A 22,945-nucleotide genomic window follows, 5' to 3' on the forward strand; every position below is an offset into this window, starting at 1 on the left:
AGCTTTATAATTGTCAATTTAAGGGTTAGTAAAGAAAAAGCAAAAAAAGAAAAGGGCCCATTTTAATAAAACAGTCTAATGTGCACAAGTTGGAGCTCACGGTTTCCCCTTCGCCAATCCTCAATCAATCTCCCCAGGCTTCATCAAATCATGGCCCCGCTCCAGGTCGAGTCCTACGACCTCTTCTCTCTGGCATCTTCTCCCTTCATCTTCTGCCAAACAAAAGACCCAGCTCACACCGGTGTCAGGCACCCAACACGAAAACAGACTCCCTTCGATGGATAGCTCACATTCCAAAGCACCTGTTATCTCTAACCATAACCCAAATGCTGAATGGCCATTACGTTAGCAGTGAAACCTTTCCCACGGTGTTACAGCCTCCCCTCACCAAAATTAGTCATGTCCTCATGACATTGCGAAAATTTGCCAACAAAGCACAAAGTCCAACCCAGGTGTAAATGCCAGTGACGTAGCTTACCAAGGCAATAGGTGCCACACTCTATTCCCCCAGTGCTACATAGGCCAGCCTATCTGGTGGTCTCTTGATTCTTTGAGACCTCCTCACCCCATCATCTACTTGTTCAGGTTCAGACACTCTTTGGGATACTTATGGTCTACGTGGTAAGGCCACCCCCAGTCTATCACTCATGCCCTCCTGCAACTTGGACCTCTCTGCCACTTGGCTAGGCCCCGCTTCATCCCTTTCATGATCCTGCAGAAACCCAGTCTGTCCACAGATAGACCTGCCAATTTCACCTGACTCAACATGAGAAGGGTTGGGAAATTCTTCCTCAGTCAGTGGGGAGTTAGCAAAAGGCAGCATATACACACCCCCATTTCCTCATCCTCCAAGTCTGTATCCCATTCCGGGGCGGGGTCTGGTCTAATCTCTCCTGCTGTTGGATCTTCAGTCGCTCTGCGTCGCCACAGAGTCCTCTTACTAGTTGTAGGCTCCAGGTTAGGCTCTGGATCAACCCGCACCTCTTGTCCGAGAGGTAGAAGGTGATTCTGATGAGAATCTTGGCAGGCAAATTCCAATTCTCTGGTTTAAGACTGGTATGTTTGGCATCTTGTCTCTCCGCTACATAGGGTGTAGCTGCCCAGTGGTCAGCCAACTTATGCTTCCCAGGTCGCCCCAAATTCCTTATGAGGACTCCTGCATGAGTTGGGAGAAACTTACCTTTTGATCATACCTCCTCTTATTTTCTTGATTCTGCTTGGCAGCCATGACCTCAGCTAATTCATAAGCCCTTTTCAGCTCCCTTCTTATATCAGACGCATACTTCCAATAAGTCTTCAGTGGTAGGTCCTCCTCACCAGTCCTAAAACAAAGGAAAATGGGCAGCCTTGCCTCGCACCTAAATGTCAGGTAATATGGCGAGTACCCGTTAGCTACGTTTTGTGTACAGTTGTAGCAGTGGACCACATATCCAGTATGTCAATTCCACTTGTTCTTCTTGCTGATTTCCAAGGTTCCAAGCATGTGTAGCAAGGTCCGATTAAATCTCTTTGGGCTGGGGATCATCCTGTGGGTGATGAGGCGTTGTCTTCAACTGCTCAACTCCAAGCATGCTCAGTAACTCATGTATGAGCCTACTCTCGAAATCCTGTCCCTGATCAGTATGTATCCCCCTGAGGAGGCCATAATAAATGAAATACTTCTCCTATAACGCTTTGGCCACCGTGGACACCCTCTGATCCTTGGCAGGGAAAGTTGGCACATATCTGGTGTAGTGATCCATGATGACTAACACATTCGCCATGTTGCTGGTATCGGGTTCTATTGACAGGAAATCCATACACAACAGGTCAAGGGGCCCCGCACTCTGCAAATGGAACGAGGGAGCTGCCCTTGTACGCAGCGTCTTCCTCCGTATGCATCAAATGCACAACTTGCAGTATTCTTCAACCTCTGGCTTCATTCAGGGCCAGTAAAACCAATCTCTGAGTAATCCATAGGTCTTTTCAACCCCGAATATCCAGAATCATCATGAAGTGACTTCAGCACAGTCCTCCAATACTTCTCAGGCAGAACCAGCTAGGAACACTGAGGCCGTCCAGAGACAATGTGACCTGGTATAGGATCAGGTTCCTCAACTCCGATCTGGGCCATTCTCTCAGTAATGGAGGCCCCACAGCATGTTTCATGCTCTCTGCCTTGACAATGTCTCCCTTTTCTACTGCTGATGAAATGGTACCAATGCCCGGGTCATCTCACTAAGCAGTCTGGTTACAGTAGGCTTGTGAAATGGCATCATCAGAAGCTCCCAATTGATCTACCACTCGATCCTGCCCTTGCTTTCCCTCTGCCTTCACCGTGGTAGAAAACTGGCACATGGCTTTCGCACCTGGAGCAGGAACGCTCTCCCACTCTTCATCCCTGTCCAGCCCTTCATGCGCATGTTAGGACAAAGCATCAGCATCAGTTCCTACTTCCCGGCCTGTCCTTTAAGCTGAAGTCATAGGCAGACAACATCACTAGCCACCAATGGCCTGTGGCTTCCAATTTCACCAGGGTCAGGATATAAGTTAGGGGATTGTTGTCCGTCCTCATCTCAAATTTGGTACCAAACTTATTCACAACAGCCTTTTTCAGTACCAGGAACTCCAACTTATGTGTGAGATAGTTTTTCTCAGAGGGTGACAGACTCCAGCTGACAGGTCTCAACCCAGTGCCCTGATCCTGATACAGGACACCCCCTAAGCCCTCTCTGTGGCTCCTTCAGCAACTCAAAGGCCTCTTCGCATTTCACATCCCATCTCGCTCCAAAAGGCTCTGAAGGGCTAAGATACTCTACCCTCCTCTCCTTTTGTCCTCCTCCTTTTCTTCCCCAAGGGAGGGTAATCACACAGAAGCTGATTTAAAGAGTGACTCACTTTTGCATAGCCCTTCACAAACCTCCGATAGTAACCACAGAATTGAAGGAACGAACACAAAGCACTCACAGTCTGGGGCTAAAGCCATGTGGTCTTAGCCGGATCCTTAGATGCTCCATCCCATGAGACTGTGTGCCCAACATTGCTGACAGATGTCTTGTCTAGGCACTTGTCCGGGGAAAGTTTTAACTCTTCAGCTTTCAGGTGGCCCAGCACCTTCAGTAGCATAAAATGAGGACTTTATGTTCCTCCAAAGTGGACCCAAACACTATGAGGTCATCCAGATACACAGATACCTCAAGAAAGTTCATATCCCCCACAGTTTTCTCTATGACATGCTGGAAGTTCGCAGGGGCTCCCGATATGCCCTGGGGTATACCTCCGAACTTGAAAAATACCAGGGGACATATAAATGCCGTTTTCTCTTTGTTGGCCTCACTCATGGGGATCTGGTAATATCCACTCCTCAAGTCTAGCACACTGAACCACTTTGCACCACTCAGGCAGACCAGTGCTTTTTCAGTCCTCAGGACTGTATACTGGTTGGGGACGGTACGCCTGCTCAGAGTCCTATAGTCCACACACATCCATACTTTCCCATTCTTCTTCTTGGCCTCGACTATTGGGAACACATAGGGGCTTAAGGATTCAGTGATGATCCCAGCTTCCTTCAACTTACACAAATGCTGCCGAATGTCTTTTACCTCTGCAGGGGCCAGTCGCCGTGACCTCTTGTTAAACGGGGTGTCCTCGGTCACCCAGATAGTGTGGCAAGTGCTCTTGGAACAACCCACATCAAACTCTGCAGTAGAAAATACACCTTCCAGCTTCAACATCTTCTCTATCAACCTCCTCTTCCAACTCGCAGGTACCAGGGAGTCCCCAAAGATGAATGAGTCAGCAGTCAACTTTCCCCCTTTCATGGATAGTTTCTCTCTGGCTTATCTCACAGGGACACTAGGCATTCCCCACTTGAAGGTGACCTCCCTCTTTATAGTGTTCCTGACAATCACTGCCATCCTGTTCACCTGTACAACTGAGGGCTTCTGTAGTTCAGGCCTCACCAGTACCCCATCAGGTATGTCCGACTCCTCTTCGTGGTCTTCCAGAACATCCACCAATAGGGCCTCAGCCTCAGGCATTTTGGGAAATTTGGGGTTTCCTATCACTCGCGCTACTTCCCCAGGCTGTAACACAATTGGCTTTGACCTGGTGAACCACACAGCCACTTGTTTATGCTCATCATCTAGCCCAGTGCAACCATGCACTTCCTCGAAAGCAGCTCGAAACACTGGGTGAACGGACAATGTTTTCAGAATGCTCTCTCCAGCTCTCTCCTTGCAGGCTCCCATTAGCTTCCTCACAATAGGAGTATTTGTCCCCACCAGAATTGAAACTCTGCCCCTCTCAATGGGGTCCGGACAAACCAGTGCTAATGTATCAAGGACCTCAGCCACTCCCACATTGGCCTTCGAATACTCTGGCTACACTGACAAGTAACCATCATATGGATAATCACCCACACTAAGACCCCAGATTTCAAGTGCACTGAGTGGCGTCAATGATAAATGCTTCAAATACTGGTTGTAAAATGAACGTTACAGCAAAGTGACCTGCAATCCTCTGTCAAGTATGGCTCTAGCATAAATTCCCTCTATCCCTAGTGATAAACTGGAGCTTGGCCCCACTAAGCCTTCAGGAATAGGGTTTTTTTGCTTTAGGATGTTCTTTGATATATTGCTGGGAATGTGTTCCCCCGAAACACCAGGCTGTACCCTCATTGGTCTCTTTTGAGTTTTCCCACAACGCTCTCTGCTTAGGTACCCGGGGGCTCACTCTCTGAGGGGTTTCCCGTCGTTCACACTCCTGCCTGAAGTGTGCCTCTTCACCACAGTTGTAACAGACAATATCAGCCACTTCTCTTCTGGCAGGACCCCAACTGCTGGCAGTCCTCAGCATAGTCCGTCCCTTAGAGAGTCCACCTCTCTATCAGCTTCATCATGCAGTGGGGGGGGGGGGGGGTCACACCCGCTAATAACAACCGGGACATCTCAACTCTCAACTCTGCCACAATCTCCTCTACCACTCCCCAGGGTGGGCTATCCGAGGTACTTCACCACAGGGGACCACTACTGAGGACTGTACCCTGTTGACGGAGGACACCCGCACCTCTGACGCATTCTCCTCCTCTTGTAGTTCTCTGATCAGCTCAACAAATGAGGGAGGGGGGGGACACATCTTACAAGACAGTCGGAGACCCAAGCGATCAGGTTCTGGGACTGGGTGCCTTTCGCTGTTTGGTCCAGTCTTCACTGATCCACCTCAGCCCTCTGAATGGCTCCTCTATGCCACAGCAATTTAGCTGCCTCTCTAGCTGAAAAATGTAGGCAGAAAGCTGCTACCCTCGTCCTGACACACGTTCTGAAACCCATTCATGAGCTCCATTGGGCTTCCTGTCGCACCAAACACCTTCTCTAGTGCTTGCATGTAGGCTGCAGAAGTGGCAAGGGGATTCTGTGCCTTTACAGCTCTCACTACGTCAGCAGCCCGCCCTCTCAAACTTTCAACCAATCACTGTTGTTTTACATCATCAGAGCACTGCCACTCATCTAGTAACTGAGAGGTATGCTCCGCCCAAATCTCATACTCTGTTCCCCTTTAGGGGTGGGCTTCGTTTCTGAGAACAGGCTGAGCGTATGATAGCTGGGAATTTGAACCTGGGCATTTTTCCATTTATTCAACAGGGAGGCAAGGGCTGCTACCAACTCAGAATTCTCACTCCTTGCTGAGGGACTCATTAGACATTCCAAATCAGAGCACTCCTTCCCCTTGCTCTTTAGAGCATCCTATCTTTAGAGTCTCTGTCCCCAGCTACAGAAGACTTGGCTTGTGATTCGGCCCACTCCCCTGCACTCTCCTCCTCCCGGAACGTATAGGCAGTACACGGCCCTCCTTCTCCCAGAGCCCCAATAGTACCAGGCAGCACTAGTGTGAACTGAGACAAAATGTGTCGCCATTTTATCAAATATCCACCCCACAAATGTAACTTTTCATACAGCTTTAACAGTACTTAAAATTCAAATTAACAGTTCATCAAGGATACGAATGTCTACCCCACTCAACATGCAAGCATTCATCACCAGTAACCCCATGGATTCGCACCAGCACTCAGCCCCAGCGTCATCCATAACCATGTATCACTTTACTGGGCAATATTTTAGCACAGACTTAAACACACAACCCACTGGATCGATGCTCAGGACAATCACACAGCATCCAATGAATCAATCCTGGACGATGCCCCCACAGTTGAAACACTCTAGTTCTGTGGTTTGCATAAGTCTAGGGAAGACACCCACCAGCCCCGCCAAACGTGGGAGATTGAAGTGCAAGCCCCCCACCCCCCAAATCCCCCTGTTTGCGTGGATGCTGAGTGATTTGTTACCCTGTTACAAATAAGTAACCGGATTCGGCTGGGTTTGAACTCGGGACCTCTTGCCCCAAAGTCCAACGCTGATGCCTGGCTGGTGGCATAGTGGCATCAGCGCTGGACTTTGGGGCAAGAGGTACTGAGTTCAAATCCAGCTGACTCCTTTGCACACTCTCCATCCGTGCTGGGTTAAGAGCTGGTGATCTCTTTTAAAAAAAACTCACCGGGCAGAAGGCAAAGGCAAACCACTGCTGTAACTTGCCACGTACATGATGTCCCAATATGTCAGAGCGGCGTGGAGGGAAATCATCTACCAACTGAAAATTCCAGATACGACTTACCAACATGCAAATAAGTACCACGAAAAAACAGACAGTACACCACATACAGTTAAAAGACCTAGCTTTATAATTCTCAATTTGACTAAAGGGTTAGTAAATAAAAAGCAAAAAAAAAGGGCCCATTTTAATGAAACTGTCTAATGTGCACAAGTTGGAGCTCACCGTTTCCCCTTCGCCAATCCTCAATCGATCTCCCCAGGCTTCATCAAATCAGTTCCAGGTCGATTCCTAAGACCTCTTCTCTCTGGCGTCTTCACCCTTCATCTCCTGCCAAACAAAAGACCCAGCTCACACAAAATGAAAACACCCTCCCTTCAATGGATGGCTCACATTCTAAAGCACTTGTTATCTGTAACCACAACCCAAACACTGCTTCTACAGAGAGACCATTACGTTAGCAGTGAAACCTTTCCCAGGGTGTTACATAATAAAGAAATAAATTACGACAAGAAATATATACTTAATATAAAAATAATTGAATTAAATAAGTAATGTAAAAGGGGAGAAAAATAGTGAGGTAGTGTTCATGGATTCATTGTCCACTTGAAAATCTGATGGTGGAGTGAAGTGTGTGTCTTCAGGCTCCTGTACCTCCTTACTGATGGTAGCAATGAGAAGAGGGCATCTTCTGGGTGATGGAGTCCTTAATGATGATGCTGCCTTTTTGAGGCATCACCTTTTGAAGATGCTCTCAATGCTGGGGAGGCTAGTGTCTACGATGGAGCTGGTTGAGTTGACAACTTTCTGCAGCTTTTTCTGATCATGTACACTGGCCCCTCCATACCAGACAGTGATGCAGCCAGTTAGAATGCTCCTCACAGTACATCTGTAGAAATTTTTGAGTGTCTTTGGTGACACACCAAGTCTCCTGAAATTCCTAATAAAATAATGCCACTGTTATGCCTTCTTTGTAATTGTATCAATATGTTGGGCCCAGGATAGATCTTCCAAGATGTTGAGTGTCAGGAACTTGAAACTGCTCACTCTTTCCACTTCTGATTTCTCAATGAGGGCTGATGTTTGTTTCCTAGACTTCCTCTTCCTGAAGTCTACAATCAGTTTCTTGGTCTTCATGATGTTGAATGCAAGGTTGTTGTTACAATACCTCCCAACCAGATATCACTCTTGTACACCCTCTCATCACCATCTGAAATTCTGCCAACAATAGTTGTGTTGTTAGCAAATTTATAGATGGTGCTTGAGCTGTGCCTAGCCACACAGTCATTGGTATAGACAGAGTAGAGCAGTGGGCTAAGCACACTTCCCTGAGGTGCACCAGTCAGTGAGGTGGAGATGTTATTTCTGATCCGGACAGACTGTGCTCTCCCAGTGAGAAAGTAAAGGGTCCAGTTGTGGAGGAATGTAGAGTGGCCCAGGTTTTGGAGCTTGTTTATTAGCACTCTAAGTACGATTGTATTGAATGCTGAGCTGCAATCAATAAACAACAGCCCGATGAAGGTAATCATCAACAATAGAAAATCTGCGGATGCTGGAAATCCAGAGCAACACACTCAAAATGCTGGAGGAACTCAGCAGACCAGGCAGCATCTATGAATGAATAAACAGTCAATGTTTTGGGCCAAGACTCTTCTTCAGATCTGATGTAGATATTGCTATTGTCCAAGTGATCCAAGGCCGAGTGGAGAGACAGTGAGATTGCAGCTGCTGTGGACCTGTTGTGGTGAAAGGCAAATTGCAGGGGTCCAGATCCTTGCTTAGGCAGGAGTTGTAGTAGAGAACATCAGTGAATTAAGGGGGACCATGGGGCTGGTGAGAGAGCAATGTAATGGGCAGGAATAAGAAGCAATCATCGATCTGGAGTATTACCAGAAGACCTACTGGGTTAAATTTCCTGTGTTACAGTAAAAATCTGCCTGTTGGGGGATGTGTAGCATGGAACTGCTTTAGTGAAATGTAACTGGGTTCGTGTTTATCATGCTTTCTTTTCCTTTTCAGTACTTTTCTTCACTCTTGTTAATCTTCCTGATCGAGCTGGTAGCCGGCATCCTTGCTTGTGTTTATTATCAAAGGGTGAGTTTATCTCTGATTTAGACAGAGTAAACCTAGTATACTGGACCTGGGTATCCATAGAACCCTTAGACACCAGTCTAACTGACAATCTGCACACACCAGGCTGCTTGTTGTTCTTTTAAATTGATGTGGCAGAGCTGAAGTCCAGAAAGCTTGTCTTTCTACTTCACCCCCTCCCTATCTATCCTCTCTCCAAATCTCAGGCTGGGAATACAGAATCAGTAGAAATGGGAGAGGGAGACCCAGGCTGGGCACAAAACACCAAGGTCTGACCTGGGGAAAAACGTTAGTAACCTGACTAAAACCATCACACAGTTCATGGGATGCCAGATTCTACCTGTCAAGGACAGGTGATAAGCTACTGCCACGTCACCCATTCAGACAGGGGGCATTGTGCCCACCATCTATACCCAGCCTGTGCCCACTGGATGCAGTCAGTGGAATGTGGTGAGTTCGGCCAATTTCATTTTAACTAGTCATTTGTCCCGGTCAGGTTGGCAGGGAGATTGCCCCAATATTGTGTTTGCAGAGTGAGTGAGTAATCAGTTATTGCCCCCATTAGAGAAATGACATGGAAGTTGAGATGTGGAGTCTCTCAGCACAAAAACAGGCCTTTCAATCAAGTGCCTGTCATGTGGCCATATCTCTCATTTCTGTGACCATCTGTCCATCTTGAACATCAAACACAGAACAGTACAGCACAGGAACAGGCCCATCAGCCATCGTGTCTGCACTAACCACAATACCATTATAACTAATCCTGTCCAACTACACGTGCTCCATTTCTCTCAAATCTTTGCCAGTCTAAATATCACTTAAATGTTCTTGTTGTATCTCCTTCCACCACCATCCCTGGCAGCACATCCCACACACACAACTCCCCCGGCAGGGCGTTCCGCACACTCACTACCTTCCTCGGCAAGGCGTTCAACACAACTAGCTCCCTCAGGGCATTCCACACACGCACCTCCTTCTCTGTCAGTGCATTCCATACACACAACTTCCCCAGCAGGACATTCCACTTACCCACCTCCTCCTCCTCCCTTGGCAGGGTGTTCCACTCACCCACCTCCTCCTCCTCCCCCGGCAGGGTGTTCCACTCACCCACCTCCTCCTCCTCCCTCGGCAGGGTGTTCCACTCACCCACCTCCTCCTCCTCCCCCGGAAGGGTGTTCCACTCACCCACCTCCTCCTCTCCTCCCTCGGCAGGGTGTTCCACTCACCCACCTCCTCCTCCTCCCCCGGAAGGGTGTTCCACTCACCCACCTCCTCCTCCTCCCTCGGCAGGGTGTTCCACACACCAATCTCTTCCTCCCTCGGCAAGGCGTTTCACACACACACCACCTCCCTCGGAGGGCATTCCACATACACACCACCTCCCTCGGCAAGGCGTTCCACACTCACACCACCTCCCTTGGAGGGCTTTCCACACACCCACCACCCGCTGTGTAAAACAAAGAGCCTTTATTGCACATTGTAATCCTAATTGTCAAGGACATTTTATGACCTTTTTGAGGCCTTGTCTGATTTCAATCTCCAAAACCTTGTTTATGTTCAGTTGTCCTCACCTAGCACACCACCAGCTTCTATGTCCAGCACAAATTCTCCACAAACTCCGCCATCTCAAACAGGATCCAACCACCAAGCAAATCATTCCCTCCCCACCACTTTCTGCTGGGATCACTCCCTACACGACTCCCCCCCCCCCCCCCATCCATTCATCCCTCCCTACTGATCTCCTTCCTGGCACTTATCCTTGCAAGTGGAACAAGTGCAAACCTGCCCCTATACCTCCTCCCTCACTATCATCCAGGGCCCTAAACAGTCCTTTGAGGTGAGCCGACACTTCATCTGTGAGTCTGTTGGGGTCATATAGTGCAATCAGTGCTCCCTGTGTGGCCTCTTGTATATCGGTGAGACCCAATGTAGATTAGGAGACCGCTTCGCCGAGCATCTACGCTCCATCCACCAGAACAAGCGGGATCTCCCAATGGCCACCCAGTTTAATTCCATTTCCCATTCCCATTCTGATATGTCTATCCATGGCCTCCTGCACTGTCATGATGAGGCCACACTCAGGTTGGAGGAACAACACCTTATATTCCATCTGGGTAGCCTCCAACCTGATAGCATGAACATCGATTTCTCAAACTTCTAATCTTCCCTCCCCCTACCTCCTTCACTGTTTCCATCCCCTTTTCCCTTTCTCACCTTATCTCCTTGCCTGCCCATTAACTCCCTCTGGTGCTCCTCCCACCCTTTTCTTTCTTCCATGGCCTTCTGTTCTCTCCTATTGGGAGTCTCCCTTCTCCAGCCCTGTATCTCTTTCACCAATCAACTTCCCAACTCTTCGCTTCATGCCTCCCCCTCCCAGTTTCACCTATCACCTTGTGCTTCTCTGTCCCCTCAGCCCGAAACATCAACTGTCTGGCATGCCACTGCCTGGCCTGTAGAGTTCCTCCAGCATTTTGTGTGTTATATTCAGTTTATCTTTTTGATCAGACTTCCTGTACGAATTCTTCTGTCACCCTGGTTGCTGAACCTGACCATCTCTATCATACAGAACATGCTGGTCTGAAGCCCTAATCAAATCTCCTTCAATGGACTCCCACATGGCAAATGTGGGTTTATCATCATACTCCCAATCTCATGTCCAAACTTCCTGCTGATTATTGTTGCAATTAACTTGCCCCAAATTTAGCATTTTCATAAGAACAAGTCTTATCCTTATCTTTAACTATTTTAAAACTTGCAGAGGGAGCATCCCCTCTGAGCTTCAATTACCTGACCAGGCTCATTTCCCAATGTAAGGTTGAGTACATACCCCCTCCCCTGTTTGACTATCTACATTCTGTTTCAGGAAATCTTGATCCACCTAACAAATTCTGCCTCATCTAAACCTCTGGAACTAAAGAAGTGTCAGTCAATATTAAGGATGAGAGAAGATATTTTAAATTCAGCAACAAAAACAACCCTGTTGTTTTTACATCTTTCCATAATCTGTCCGCTCATCTGCTGCTGGTGATTCAGAGGGCTGGGGTATGACCTTATCGTAGTGACTGAATTTTCCTGTTGCTAATGAGCTCTTCACAGTGTGTCCTCTCCATGTATAGCAGTGGCATGCCCCTGATCAATAGTACATCTCTGCCACCAGTCCATCTGAAAGATCTATACACTGGAACACTGAGGTGCCAGTCCTACCCTTCTCTCAACCAGCTTTCTGTCATGGGTACAACATTGTAGTTCTATGTATCAATCCCTGTTCTGAGTTCACTTCCTTACACATTATACCTCTTCATAAAAACATTTCCAGATTGTCAATCCCACTGTGTTCATTATCCAGGTCAGGCACTCAGTTCTGGGACCTTATCTAAGGAAGGATGTGCTGGTATTAGAGAGGGTCCAGGGGAGGTTCATGAGAATGATTGCAGGAATTAAGGGGTTAATATATGAAGATTGTTTGATGGTTCTGGCTTTTACTATTGGAATTTAGAAGAATGGTGGGGGGAGATCTCATTGAAATCTATTGAATACTGAAGGGCCAAGATATGCAGAGTATATTTCCTATAGTGGGGGAGTCTAGGACCAGAGGGCACAGCCTCAGAATAGAAAGATATCTATTTAGAACAGAGATAAGGAGGAATTTCTTTAGTTGGTATGTAGTGAATATGGGGAATTCGTTGCCACAGACAGCTGTGGAGGCCAAGTCATTGGGTATATTTAAAGCAGAGGTTGATAGGTACTTGATTAGTCAGAGCATCAAGGGTTATGGGAGGAGGCAGGAGAATGAGGTTGAGAGGGTTAATAATTCAGCCATGATGGAGCAGACTTGATGGGCCACGTCCCCTAATTCTGTTTCTGTGCCATATTGGACAGTTGATCTAATGTCTATCTGCCACTGCTGATCAGCTGCTCTGATTCCCACTCCCCTACTGCACCAGCTGAAACCCTCCTGAGTAGCCCAAGCAAATCGAGAGGAACAACAGCAGAGCAGCTTTCGTGGAGGCAGAAGGGTGGTCGAGGTTTTGGATTGAGACCCTGACTCAGGGCTAAGACAGTGGAGGGGAGATAATTGGTTTAAAGGGGTGAGTGGGAAGGCTTAGAGAGAGGGGCTGGGAGCTCGAGGTGGGGATGGGATGATAGGCAGATGGAGCTGGGTGAGTGGACAGAATAGGAAAAGGAGAAGAGTCTCTGTTCACCTTTTTCAGCTCCCCCTCCCTCAGTACCATCACCTCCCCACTAGCGTCCATCTGCCCATCACCCACATCTACCCATGCTCCTGTTCCCCAGGGACAGAGCAGTAAAGGAACCCTAACCACCCTTCTGCTTCTCATCTTTGTCTTTGTGTAGTTGAGTGAAGAGTTGAAAGAGCAGCTGAACAAAGAGATGATGGAGAATTACGGGCAGCCAGGAGAGGGCAGCATCACCCAGTCCATCGATCGGCTTCAGCAAGACGTATGCAATTAACTTTCTACAATTTTCTTTCAGGAAGTGGGACTGTGCCCAATTCATGTTATTAAGTGTATACAACAGAGGTCTCAGCACCAATCCTTGTAACACCAGTGGTCACAGACCATCTGCCAGAATAACAGCCTATTCTCTGTCTTCTATGGGCAAGGCAGTTCCGGATCCTAACTCCCAATTTACCTGGATCCCATGCTCTATCTTCTGAATCAACCTACGATGAAGGACCTGTCAAAGTCCATATAGATATTGTACACTGCCCTACCCTCATCAAACACCGTCACCTCCTCAAATAACCTAATGAAGTTTTAAGACATGACCTGTCCCGCACAAAGCCAGCTGACTGTCCCTAAGTAGGCTGTGCCTTTCTAATTGTGAATGGATGCTGTCCTTCAGTATCCTCTCCATCAGCCTCCCTATCATTGACATGAGGCTCGCTAACCTATAATTACCTGGATTATCCCTACAAAATGACATTTTCTAATCTCCAGACTTGGATGGGATTGTTGGTGATCTGATCAGTCAGCTTCCAGATGGACACGGATTGGCTGGGATGCTGGGCGGAGCAGTAGCCCATAGAGTTTAATTCAGGCATGTGTGAGGAAATGCACCAGAGGGGATAACTTCACTCAACTTTACTTGCCCCATCACTGAACTATTCTCACAAACTATGGACTCACTTTCAAGGACTCTTCATCTCATGTTTTCAATATTTACTGTTTTTCTTTGTATTTGCAGTTTGTTGTCTTATTAGTCGCTTGTCCATCCTGTTAGAGTGGTCTTTCATTGATTCTATTATGGTTCTTGGATTTATTGAGTATGTCCACAAAAAAATAAATCTCAGGATTGTATATAGTGACATATATGTACTTTGAACTTTGGGAGGTCAAATAGGGCAGTGAGAGTGAATGGCAGGGACCTTGGAATGTTGAGGTACAGAGAGATCTTTGGGTGGAAGTCCATAGCCCCTGAAAGATTACCAGATATCCATCCATTAAAACGTGTGAGGATAGGGTAATGAGAAAGGTATTTAATAAGCTTTCTTTGTAGAGTTGACACGTTGAGTGTAAGAGTTGAGTCGTGTTGCAGCTGTACGTACCATTGCTTAGGTAGCACTTGAGGTGTTGTACAGTTTATTCTATCTGCAACCTAGGACACTGAGGTGACCTTATTGAGGTTTGTAAAATTGAGAGGGGCATAGATAGGATGATTCATTCAGGTTGTTACAGCCAGGGGAAGTAATGGGGACAAGCTTACACTACCTATTAAATGCTCCCAATGGCATGCACCTCAAATAGCCTCTGACAATCAAGTTCAGCTCCTGGTCTTCACGTGTGGCTTAGCTACTAAGCCTGGCAGAACCATTTCTACTGACAGGAAAGGGGGCAAAGGCAGATTACTGGCACCTTAAAACCAGTTGCTTCAGGCAGATGGGCTCATGAGCTGTGGTTGGCAGCTCATCTGGGAGAAAGAAAATGCTGATATCAAACCTCTGCTGTCTTGTGGGTATACCCACTCATGAGGAAGGCTTCAAGAGAATGCCTTGAGGGAAAAATCTGGAGTTGGAGTCCCTAAGGCAGTTCAACGTTGACTGCCAACTCCTGCGATGCTGCTAGTGCCGAACTGTATCACTCTCTGCTGTTCCTTTGGGTTCATCAGATTCATGGGACGGGGAGCTTGCTACATGGTAACAGCTGGCTCTCCATATTATACTGTCCAGGCTTGAATATCGAGACAGTTCAGACACAACATCCATGCCGACCCTGACCAATGGAGGCCTTAAAAATAGATAGGATGGATAGAACCTTTCTCCCACAACAGGAAGAACTAGAGAGTACTGGTGTAAGGAGACGGTGGAGAAATGGAAAGAGGATTTGAGGAACAGGTTTTTCCACACAAAGCGGGCTGGTAATCTGGAATGAGGTCCAGGGGATGTGGCAGCAACGTTTAAAGAGATTTGGATAGGTACTGGGAGATAAAATTATGAGGAATATAGATAGGGTAAATGCAAGCAGACTTTTTCACTGAGGTTAGGTGGGACTACAACTAGAGATCATGGCTGTTACAAGAATCACCCCTTGTAATGATGATCAGTGAGGTACAGAAAATCTGTATTTGACAAGTAACTTATTATTTCAACTAAAAAGCATGAGGGTTCACACTCTATTTCCCTGTGTGCTCCCTACTAGAATTCCCTGATACTCTATGAACAGTTAATGAAGAGAAACAATATTACTCAGGAAAAGAGTCTACGCAGGCCATTGTTCCTCGCAGTCCCGATCTCCATGTGTCCGTGGGGTCCTCCTTATCCGCGATGGTTGGTCTCTGCCTCCTGGAGAGTTATCGCCCCTGCATATTTGGAGCTCCTGAGTCTTATACAGTTCCTCATCAATTGAACCATTGGATCTCCATTTGGCTCAAGGTCACCTGACCAACCTGGATCACTTTCTTACTGGTCATTGAACAAGACTACAACCAACATTGTTTCATGGTCTACCCACCTCAGCCTTGTGATTTGTGCCTTTACACTCTGACTGGTCCAAGCCAGTTAAATGAGGCAACCCAGACAGAGTCTAATGAGATTACAGATTGCAAGTCTGGCATTTTACATAACAAGTAGCTACTCCTCTGAGAATGGTCTCAGGCTTATTGCTCTGATTAGATTGTCCCAGAGTCAAGAATCAGTTCAGAGTCCACACCCTTTACGTAACACATGGCTACTTGTTTGAGAATGGTCTCAGTTTAGCAGATCACTACCTGAAGCTTCCTGTGTCCACACTCAGTTGCTTTAATTAGATTATCCAAGAGCAAGAATCAGTTGAGAGTCCACAAAATGGGGACAACTGGCTTGTCTGCTTCCCCTGTCCTTGACTGTAGTTTCTTCAGGCCAACATGGGTTAAGGGTGAAAGGAGAAAAGTTTAAGGGGAACATGAGGGGAATCTTCTTCATTCAGTAGGTCATGAGAGTCTGGAATGAGCTGCCAGCACAAGTGGTGTAGGTGAGGTCAATTCCAACATTTAAGAGAAGTTTGAATAGGTACATGGATGGTAGGGGTACAGAGGGCTATGGTTCCAGTGGAGGTCAATGGGAGTAAGCAGCTTAAGCGGTTTTGGTATGGACTAGATGGGCCAAAGGGCCAGACTTTCGTGCTGCATTTCTCTATGACTCTGAAAGAAGTTAGAGGGACACAGGCCTAATGCCGACAAAGGGTGGAGTGGAATCATAGTGAAGTGGGCTGGTGAGAGACTAGTAGATAATTTCAGATTCAGATTCAGTTTATTGTCATTTAAAAACCACAAATGCAGTGCAGTTAAAAAATGAGACAATGTTCCTCCAGAATGATATCAACAAAGCACATGACAAAATAGACTACACCAGAAAATCCACATAACATTTGGCAATCCCCAATCCAGAGTCCGGAGAGGCTGCTGCGTATTAATATCGCGCTACCGTCTTAGCGCATTCCCCGGAAAGGAGCTCCAAATCCCCAGACAAAACAAGACCAAAAACTAAAGCTACAAGACCTGCACAAAACCACACAGTTACAACATATAGTTACAACTGTGCAAACAATAGCATAATTTGATAAAAAACAGACCATAGGCACAGTAAAAATAGTCCAAAGATGTTAAAAGACTCTAAGTTCGAAAGAAACCACAACACAGTTTCCACAAGTCCCCAGGGTCCCGACAGACTCGCCATCCCACGCCGGCGGCAGAAGGGAATACCCCCGCTATGGACTTCCACGACGCCACCTGACTCAGCCTCGCAGACGCAGCACACACTGAAAGCTCCGTTAAACCCAGCCTCGCAGACACAGCACACACTGAAAGCGACCTGATCGCAGCGGACTCTGAGTCCGTCGAACCTCCGAGCCTCCGACCATCCCCTCCGGCACAGCTTCTCCGAGCACCATCCTCTGCCAAGCATATTAAGACGTCCCCACCAACAGCCACTGGCAACGTGACCTCAAGGACTGAGGGCCTGTTCTTCCCAGCAGAGTTTCCTAATTCTGCTGGAACTGCAAACCCTTGGGAAGAAAAGACATGGTAAAAATGCCCAGATGTAATATTTGGAAGCAGTGAGGCTGGTGGATGTGGGAGCTGGGCTCTGAATTTTACGAGAATGGTATTGAAGTTTGAACAAGGCTGGATCCAGAAATGATTTAATGCTGTCCTGTGTTTGCTGCTGCTGGATCCCGCAGACTCTCTGAGAAACGACAGCCATTACATATAAACATGCTGCATTTCAAACAGCAAGCAGCTGCTCTGTGTGACATGGCAGGAAGCGAGGGAGGTGGCTGGGACCAGGATCTATAGGGCAACAGCTTTATTGTCTATGTTCTGATCTCCACATTGCTGTTCCACCCCTAACTAGGATGCCTCATTCAGATGTGCATCTTCCAAGAACAGCCACTCTCCCACTTCAGCCCAGCCTCTTCCTTCCTGCGGAACCTTGCTGCAGAATGGCTGGGACTGACAAGAAATGAACTGTGGCAGGAAATTCCGGAGCTGGTTGTTGGCATTAAGCTCTGTGCTGGAGCAAAGGAAGTGGGGGATATCCATGGAGGCTACTCCTCTCTCTAGCTATTACATCGTTCTCCACCATTCACAGGCAGCTGTCCCAGTGTCTCCATTCCTGCTGATATGACCACAAAGGAAGGTTCCTGTCTGCCGGTTGGAGGAACAGATGATCCAGAATACAGGATCTCCGGGAAATACTGGTGGTGGCGGGGGGGGAGCAGTGAGGGCAGTGCTGGGATTGCTGGCAGCTTCAGTGGCACGGATGGGTGGGTACTTCAGGCCATTAATAGGGAGAGCAGATTAGCCTTTGTTAGTCTGGCTGCCCACACCCATGTCCTGTGGACTTTTTAAGCACTGACTGCACTTCCAATAACCCTTCTGCAAATGCTTCCACATTACAATTCTTCTCTCTTCATTGGCTCTCTGAACATTTAACCAATATCCTTCTCTTTCTGTCCTTTGCTTACCGCCTTCCTGGAGCTGGACACAGTTTCTCTTTTTCTGCCCTACCAAACCATTCATCTTCTTGTTCTACAGTATCAGGTTATTAATGTGCTTTCCTCATGACCTGGCTTTAAGATGAGGTCATGTTGCCATTAGTATCTGAAGCCACATAGTCATAGAAAAGCACATCACAGAAACAGGCCCTTCAGCCCACCTGATCCATGCTGAACTATTAATCTGCCTAATTCCATCAACCTGCATTCAAACCATAACCCTCCATACCCTTCCCATCCAAGTACCTATCCAAATTTCTCTTAAATATTGAAATCAAACTCAAATCTACCACTTGCGCTGGCAGCATGTACCACCTTCTGAGTGAAGAAGTTTTCCTTCATGTTCCCCTTAAACAGTTCAACGTTCACCCTTAATCCATGACTTATAGTTTTCCTTTCACCCAATCTTAGCGGAAAAAGCCTGCATTCATTTACCCTATCTATACCCTTCATAATTTTGTATACCTCTATCAAATATCTCAGTCTTCTACACACTAGACAATAAAGTCCTAACCTATTTAACCTCTTCCTATAACTCAGGTCCTCAAGTCCTAACAACTTCCTTGTAAATTTTCTCTGCATTGTTTCAATCATTCACATTTTTCCTGTAGGTAGGTGACCAAAAATTAGGCTTCATCAATGACGTATATAACTTCAACATAACGTCCCTTGAAGTAATTGTGGCTTTCTCTCTGTCTGTGAGGGGAGGTGGGAGACGACTATATGAGGAAATGCCCAGGGGATGTGAATGAAAGTGGAGGGCTGTCTTTGATGTGCTCAGCTGCTGTGTTCTTGTCATTGATGTCAACACATCCTCCAACTGCAGTGTTATTGCACGCCACGTGTGGTAAACAGGGCCATTCTACCTAACACTGTTGCCTGTTGCTTGAATCTCACAGCACAATCTGTCCTGTTGTCTCTGACACCTAAGGCCATCTAATCCCATCTGCCTGTATATGGTCCATATCTCTCCATTCTCTGCCTATCCATGTGCCTCTCAAGTGTCTCTATTTTCTAACTGCATCCACCACCACTGACCCGCAACAGCACATTCCAGGCACCCACCACTCCTTGTGTAAAACAAAAATCATCCCCAGTAAATCTCCATCTCTGCACTGGAATTACGCAGTGGCCTATTTGGAGAGGAGAAGAAAGAACCCTCTCTCTGCCACTCAGTATGCCTCCCCTGGAGATAGTGAACAATACAGAACGGCCCACAATTCTTAGTTTGACTTTGGCAAACAACATTCACCGAAAGATGACACTGACTGCACCTTCCTTTGTTGTAGTTTAAATGCTGTGGCAGCAACAGCTCGTCTGACTGGCAGGACAGTGTCTACATTCTCTCCCCTGACTCGGGTGACAGGCTTGTACCTGACAGTTGTTGTAAAACTGTAACAGAGGCCTGTGGCCAACGAGACCACCCATCAAATGTCTACAAGGTAGAGGTAAGAAACACTTTTCTGGAAGTGAAATCTCATCAACTGTTAAATATGTATTTGTACCAACATACTTACAATGGTCCTTGGTTCTGCTTGTCTCCTGGACCCCTACTAGTGAAGGGTGCCACCAGGAAGTAGGTTCTATTCCCCTCTTGGAACCTAAAGAGGAAGAATTAAGATGAGCAGGAGAGTGAAGAAGGGGCTGGGTTGGGAGTTAGTGGGGATGAGAATGAGGTAGCGACCACAATTCTATCTCCTTTACCATAGTGGCTGGAGAACGATAGGAGGAGACAATTTGGGAAAATATTTAATTGTGGTAGGGGGAAATATGCTATTAGGCAGGAACATAAATTGGAAGATGTTCTCAGGGAAATGCACAGCAGAAATGTGGCAAATATTCAGGGAACATTTGCATGGTATTCTGCATAGGTATGTACCATTGAGGCAGGGAAAGGATGGTAGGGTAAAAGAACCATGGTGTACAAACTATGTAGAAAATCTAATTAAGAAAAGAAAAGCTTATGAAAGGTTCAAGAAACTAGGTACTGTTAGAGCTCTAGAAAATTACAGGAGTGCCAGGAAGGAGCTCAAAAATGAAATTAGGAGAGCTAGAAGGGACCATGAGAAGGCCTTGGAGAGCAGGATTAAGGAAAACCCCAAGGCATTCTACAAGTATATGAAGAACAAGAGGATGAGCCATGTGAGAATAGGACCAATCAGGTGCTATAGTGGCAACATGTGCATGGAGCTGGAGGGGGTAGTGGATGCCCGGGATTACGGCTGCACAGGTGAAAGGTCAACTGAGGAAGATCTGTACCAGCAAGGCGGCTGGACCGGATGGAGTATCCCCACGATTACTGAGGGCCTGTGCGACTGAGCTGGGAGAACCCCTACAGCGCATCTTCAACATGAGCCTGGAGCAGAGAAGAGTACCCAGACAGTGGAAAACATCCTGTATTGTCCCGGTACCGAAGAAACCACAACCAAAGGAGTTGAATGACTTCAGACCTGTTGCCTTGACGTCGCACGTGATGAAGACCATGGAGCGGCTGATAATACAGAATCTGAGGCCACAAACCAGGCACGCCTGGGATACTCTTCAGTTTTCGGATCAGGAGAAGGTGGGAGTGGAGGATGCTATCACGTATTTGCTGCACAAATCCCTCTCTCACCTGGATGGGGTCAGTGGTGCTGTGAGGATTACATTCCTGGACTTCTCTAGTGCCTTTAACACCATCCAGCCCAGGATCGTAAGGCACAAACTAACGGAGATGGGAGTAGACTCTCACATGGTGGCTTGGATAGTGGACTACTTGACAGATAGACCTCAGTATGTGCGGTTGGGAGACTGTAGGTCTGACACGGTGGTCAGCAGTACAGGAGCGCCGCAGGGGACTGTGCTCTCTCCGGTCCTGTTCACCCTGTACACATCAGACTTCCAATATAACTCGGAGTCCTGCCATGTGCAGAAGTTTGCTGATGACACGGCCATAGTGGGGTGTGTCAGGAATGGACAGGAGGAAGAGTATAGGAAACTGATACAGGACTTTGTGATATGGTGCAACTCAAATTACCTGCGTCTCAATATCACCAAGACCAAGGGGATGGTGGTGGACTTTAGGAGATCTAGGCCTCATATGGAGCCAGTGATCATTAATGGAGAATGTGTGGAGCAGGTTAAGACCTACAAGTATCTGGGAGTGCAGTTAGACGAGAAGCTAGACTGGACTGCCAACACAGATGCCTTGTGCAGGAAGGCACAGAGTTGACTGTACTTCCTTAGAAGGTTGGCGTCATTCAATGTTTGTAGTGAGATGCTGAAGATGTTCTATAGGTCAGTTGTGGAGAGCGCCCTCTTCTTTGTGGTGGCGTGTTGGGGAGGCAGCATTAAGAAGAGGGACGCCTCACATCTTAATAAGCTGGTAAGGAAGGCGGGCTCTGTCGTGGGCACAGAACTGGAGAGTATGACATCGGTAGCAGAGCGAAGGGCGCTGAGTAGGCTGCAGTCAATCATGGAAAACCCTGAACATCCTCTGCATAGCACCATCCAGAGACAGAGAAGCAGCTTCAGTGGCAGGTTGCTATCGATGCAATGCTCCTCAGACAGGATGAAGAGATCATTACTCCCCAATGCCATTCGGCTTTACAATTCAACCGCCAGGGGTAAGATATGTTAAAGTGCCGGGGTTAGGACTGAGCTTAAGTTACCATTCAATGTATTTTAGTAAACTATTTAAGAACTTTTTAAAAGCTATTTATTAATGCTTTTTGAGAGGGTGATTTAGATGCATATCATATTTATACTGAGTTAAGTATTGTATGTAATTAGTTGTGCTACAATAAGTGTATGGGACATTGGAAAAAATGTTGAATTTCCCCATGGGGATGTATAAAGTATCTATCTATCTATCTATCTACTTAATGAATATTTTGCTTCTGTATTCACCAGGGAAAAGGACCTTGGCAATTGTGGGGATAATTTACAGACTGAAATGCTCGAGTGTATAGATGTTAAGATAGAGGATGTGCTGGAGCTTTCAAAAAGCATTAAGTTAAATAAGTTGCCGGGAGCGGATGAGTTATACCCCAGGCTACTGTGGGAAGTGAGGGAGGAGATTGCTGAGCCTCTGGTAATGATCTTTGCATCAGCTATAGGGATTGGAGAAGTACCAGAGGATTGAAAGGTTGCAAGCATTATTCTCTTGTTCAAGAAAGGGAGTAAAGATAACCCAGGAAATTATAGACCAGTGAGTCGTACTTCAGTGGTGGGCAAGTTGTTGGAGAAGATCCTGAGAGGCAGGTTTTATGAGCATTTGGGGAGACATAATCTGATTAGGAATAGTCAGCATAGCTTTGTCAAGGGCAGGTCATGCCTTACAAACCTGATTGAATTCCTTGAGGATGTAACAAAACACATTGATGGAGGTAGAGCAGTGAATGTAGTGTATATGGACTTCAGTAAGGCATTTGATAAGGTTCACCATACAAGGCTCCTTCAGAAAGTAAGGAGGTATGGGATCCAAGGAGACCTTGCTTCATGGATCCAGAATTGGCTTGCCAACAGAAGGCAAAGGGATAACGGAGACATGGCTGCAGGGAGATCAGACCTGGGAAATGAATGTACAAGGGTATACATGCTATCGTAGGGACAGAAATGTGGGCAGAGGGGTGGGGTGGCCCTGTTGGTGAGGAATGAGATTCAGTCCTTTGCAAGGGGGGACATAAGGTCAGGAGAAGTAGAGTCTGTGTGGATAGAACTGAGGAACAGTAAGGGCAAAAGGACCCAAATGGGTGTTGTCTACAGGCCACCAAACAGTAGCATGGATATTGGGTACAAGT

General features: G+C 46.9%; 1 protein-coding gene across 8 annotated transcripts in view; it reads left to right on the top strand.

Annotated features, from left to right (window-relative positions):
- Positions 1–22,945, top strand: part of tspan11 (tetraspanin 11) — a 181,752-nt gene that overhangs the window by 98,513 nt on the left and 60,294 nt on the right. For 7 of the 8 annotated variants that reach the window (XM_073059834.1, XM_073059837.1, XM_073059840.1 and 4 more), the window contains exons 4-6: positions 8,605–8,679; positions 13,030–13,134; positions 19,454–19,612. In XM_073059834.1, coding sequence (XP_072915935.1) covers positions 8,605–8,679; positions 13,030–13,134; positions 19,454–19,612 — 339 coding nt within the window. The remainder of the gene's footprint in view (positions 1–8,604; positions 8,680–13,029; positions 13,135–19,453; positions 19,613–22,945) is intronic. The other variant, XM_073059839.1, reaches the window with a different exon arrangement.

The sequence above is a fragment of the Hemitrygon akajei genome, chromosome 10 (assembly GCF_048418815.1).
Source record: "Hemitrygon akajei chromosome 10, sHemAka1.3, whole genome shotgun sequence".
Classification (NCBI taxonomy): Eukaryota; Metazoa; Chordata; class Chondrichthyes; order Myliobatiformes; family Dasyatidae; genus Hemitrygon; species Hemitrygon akajei.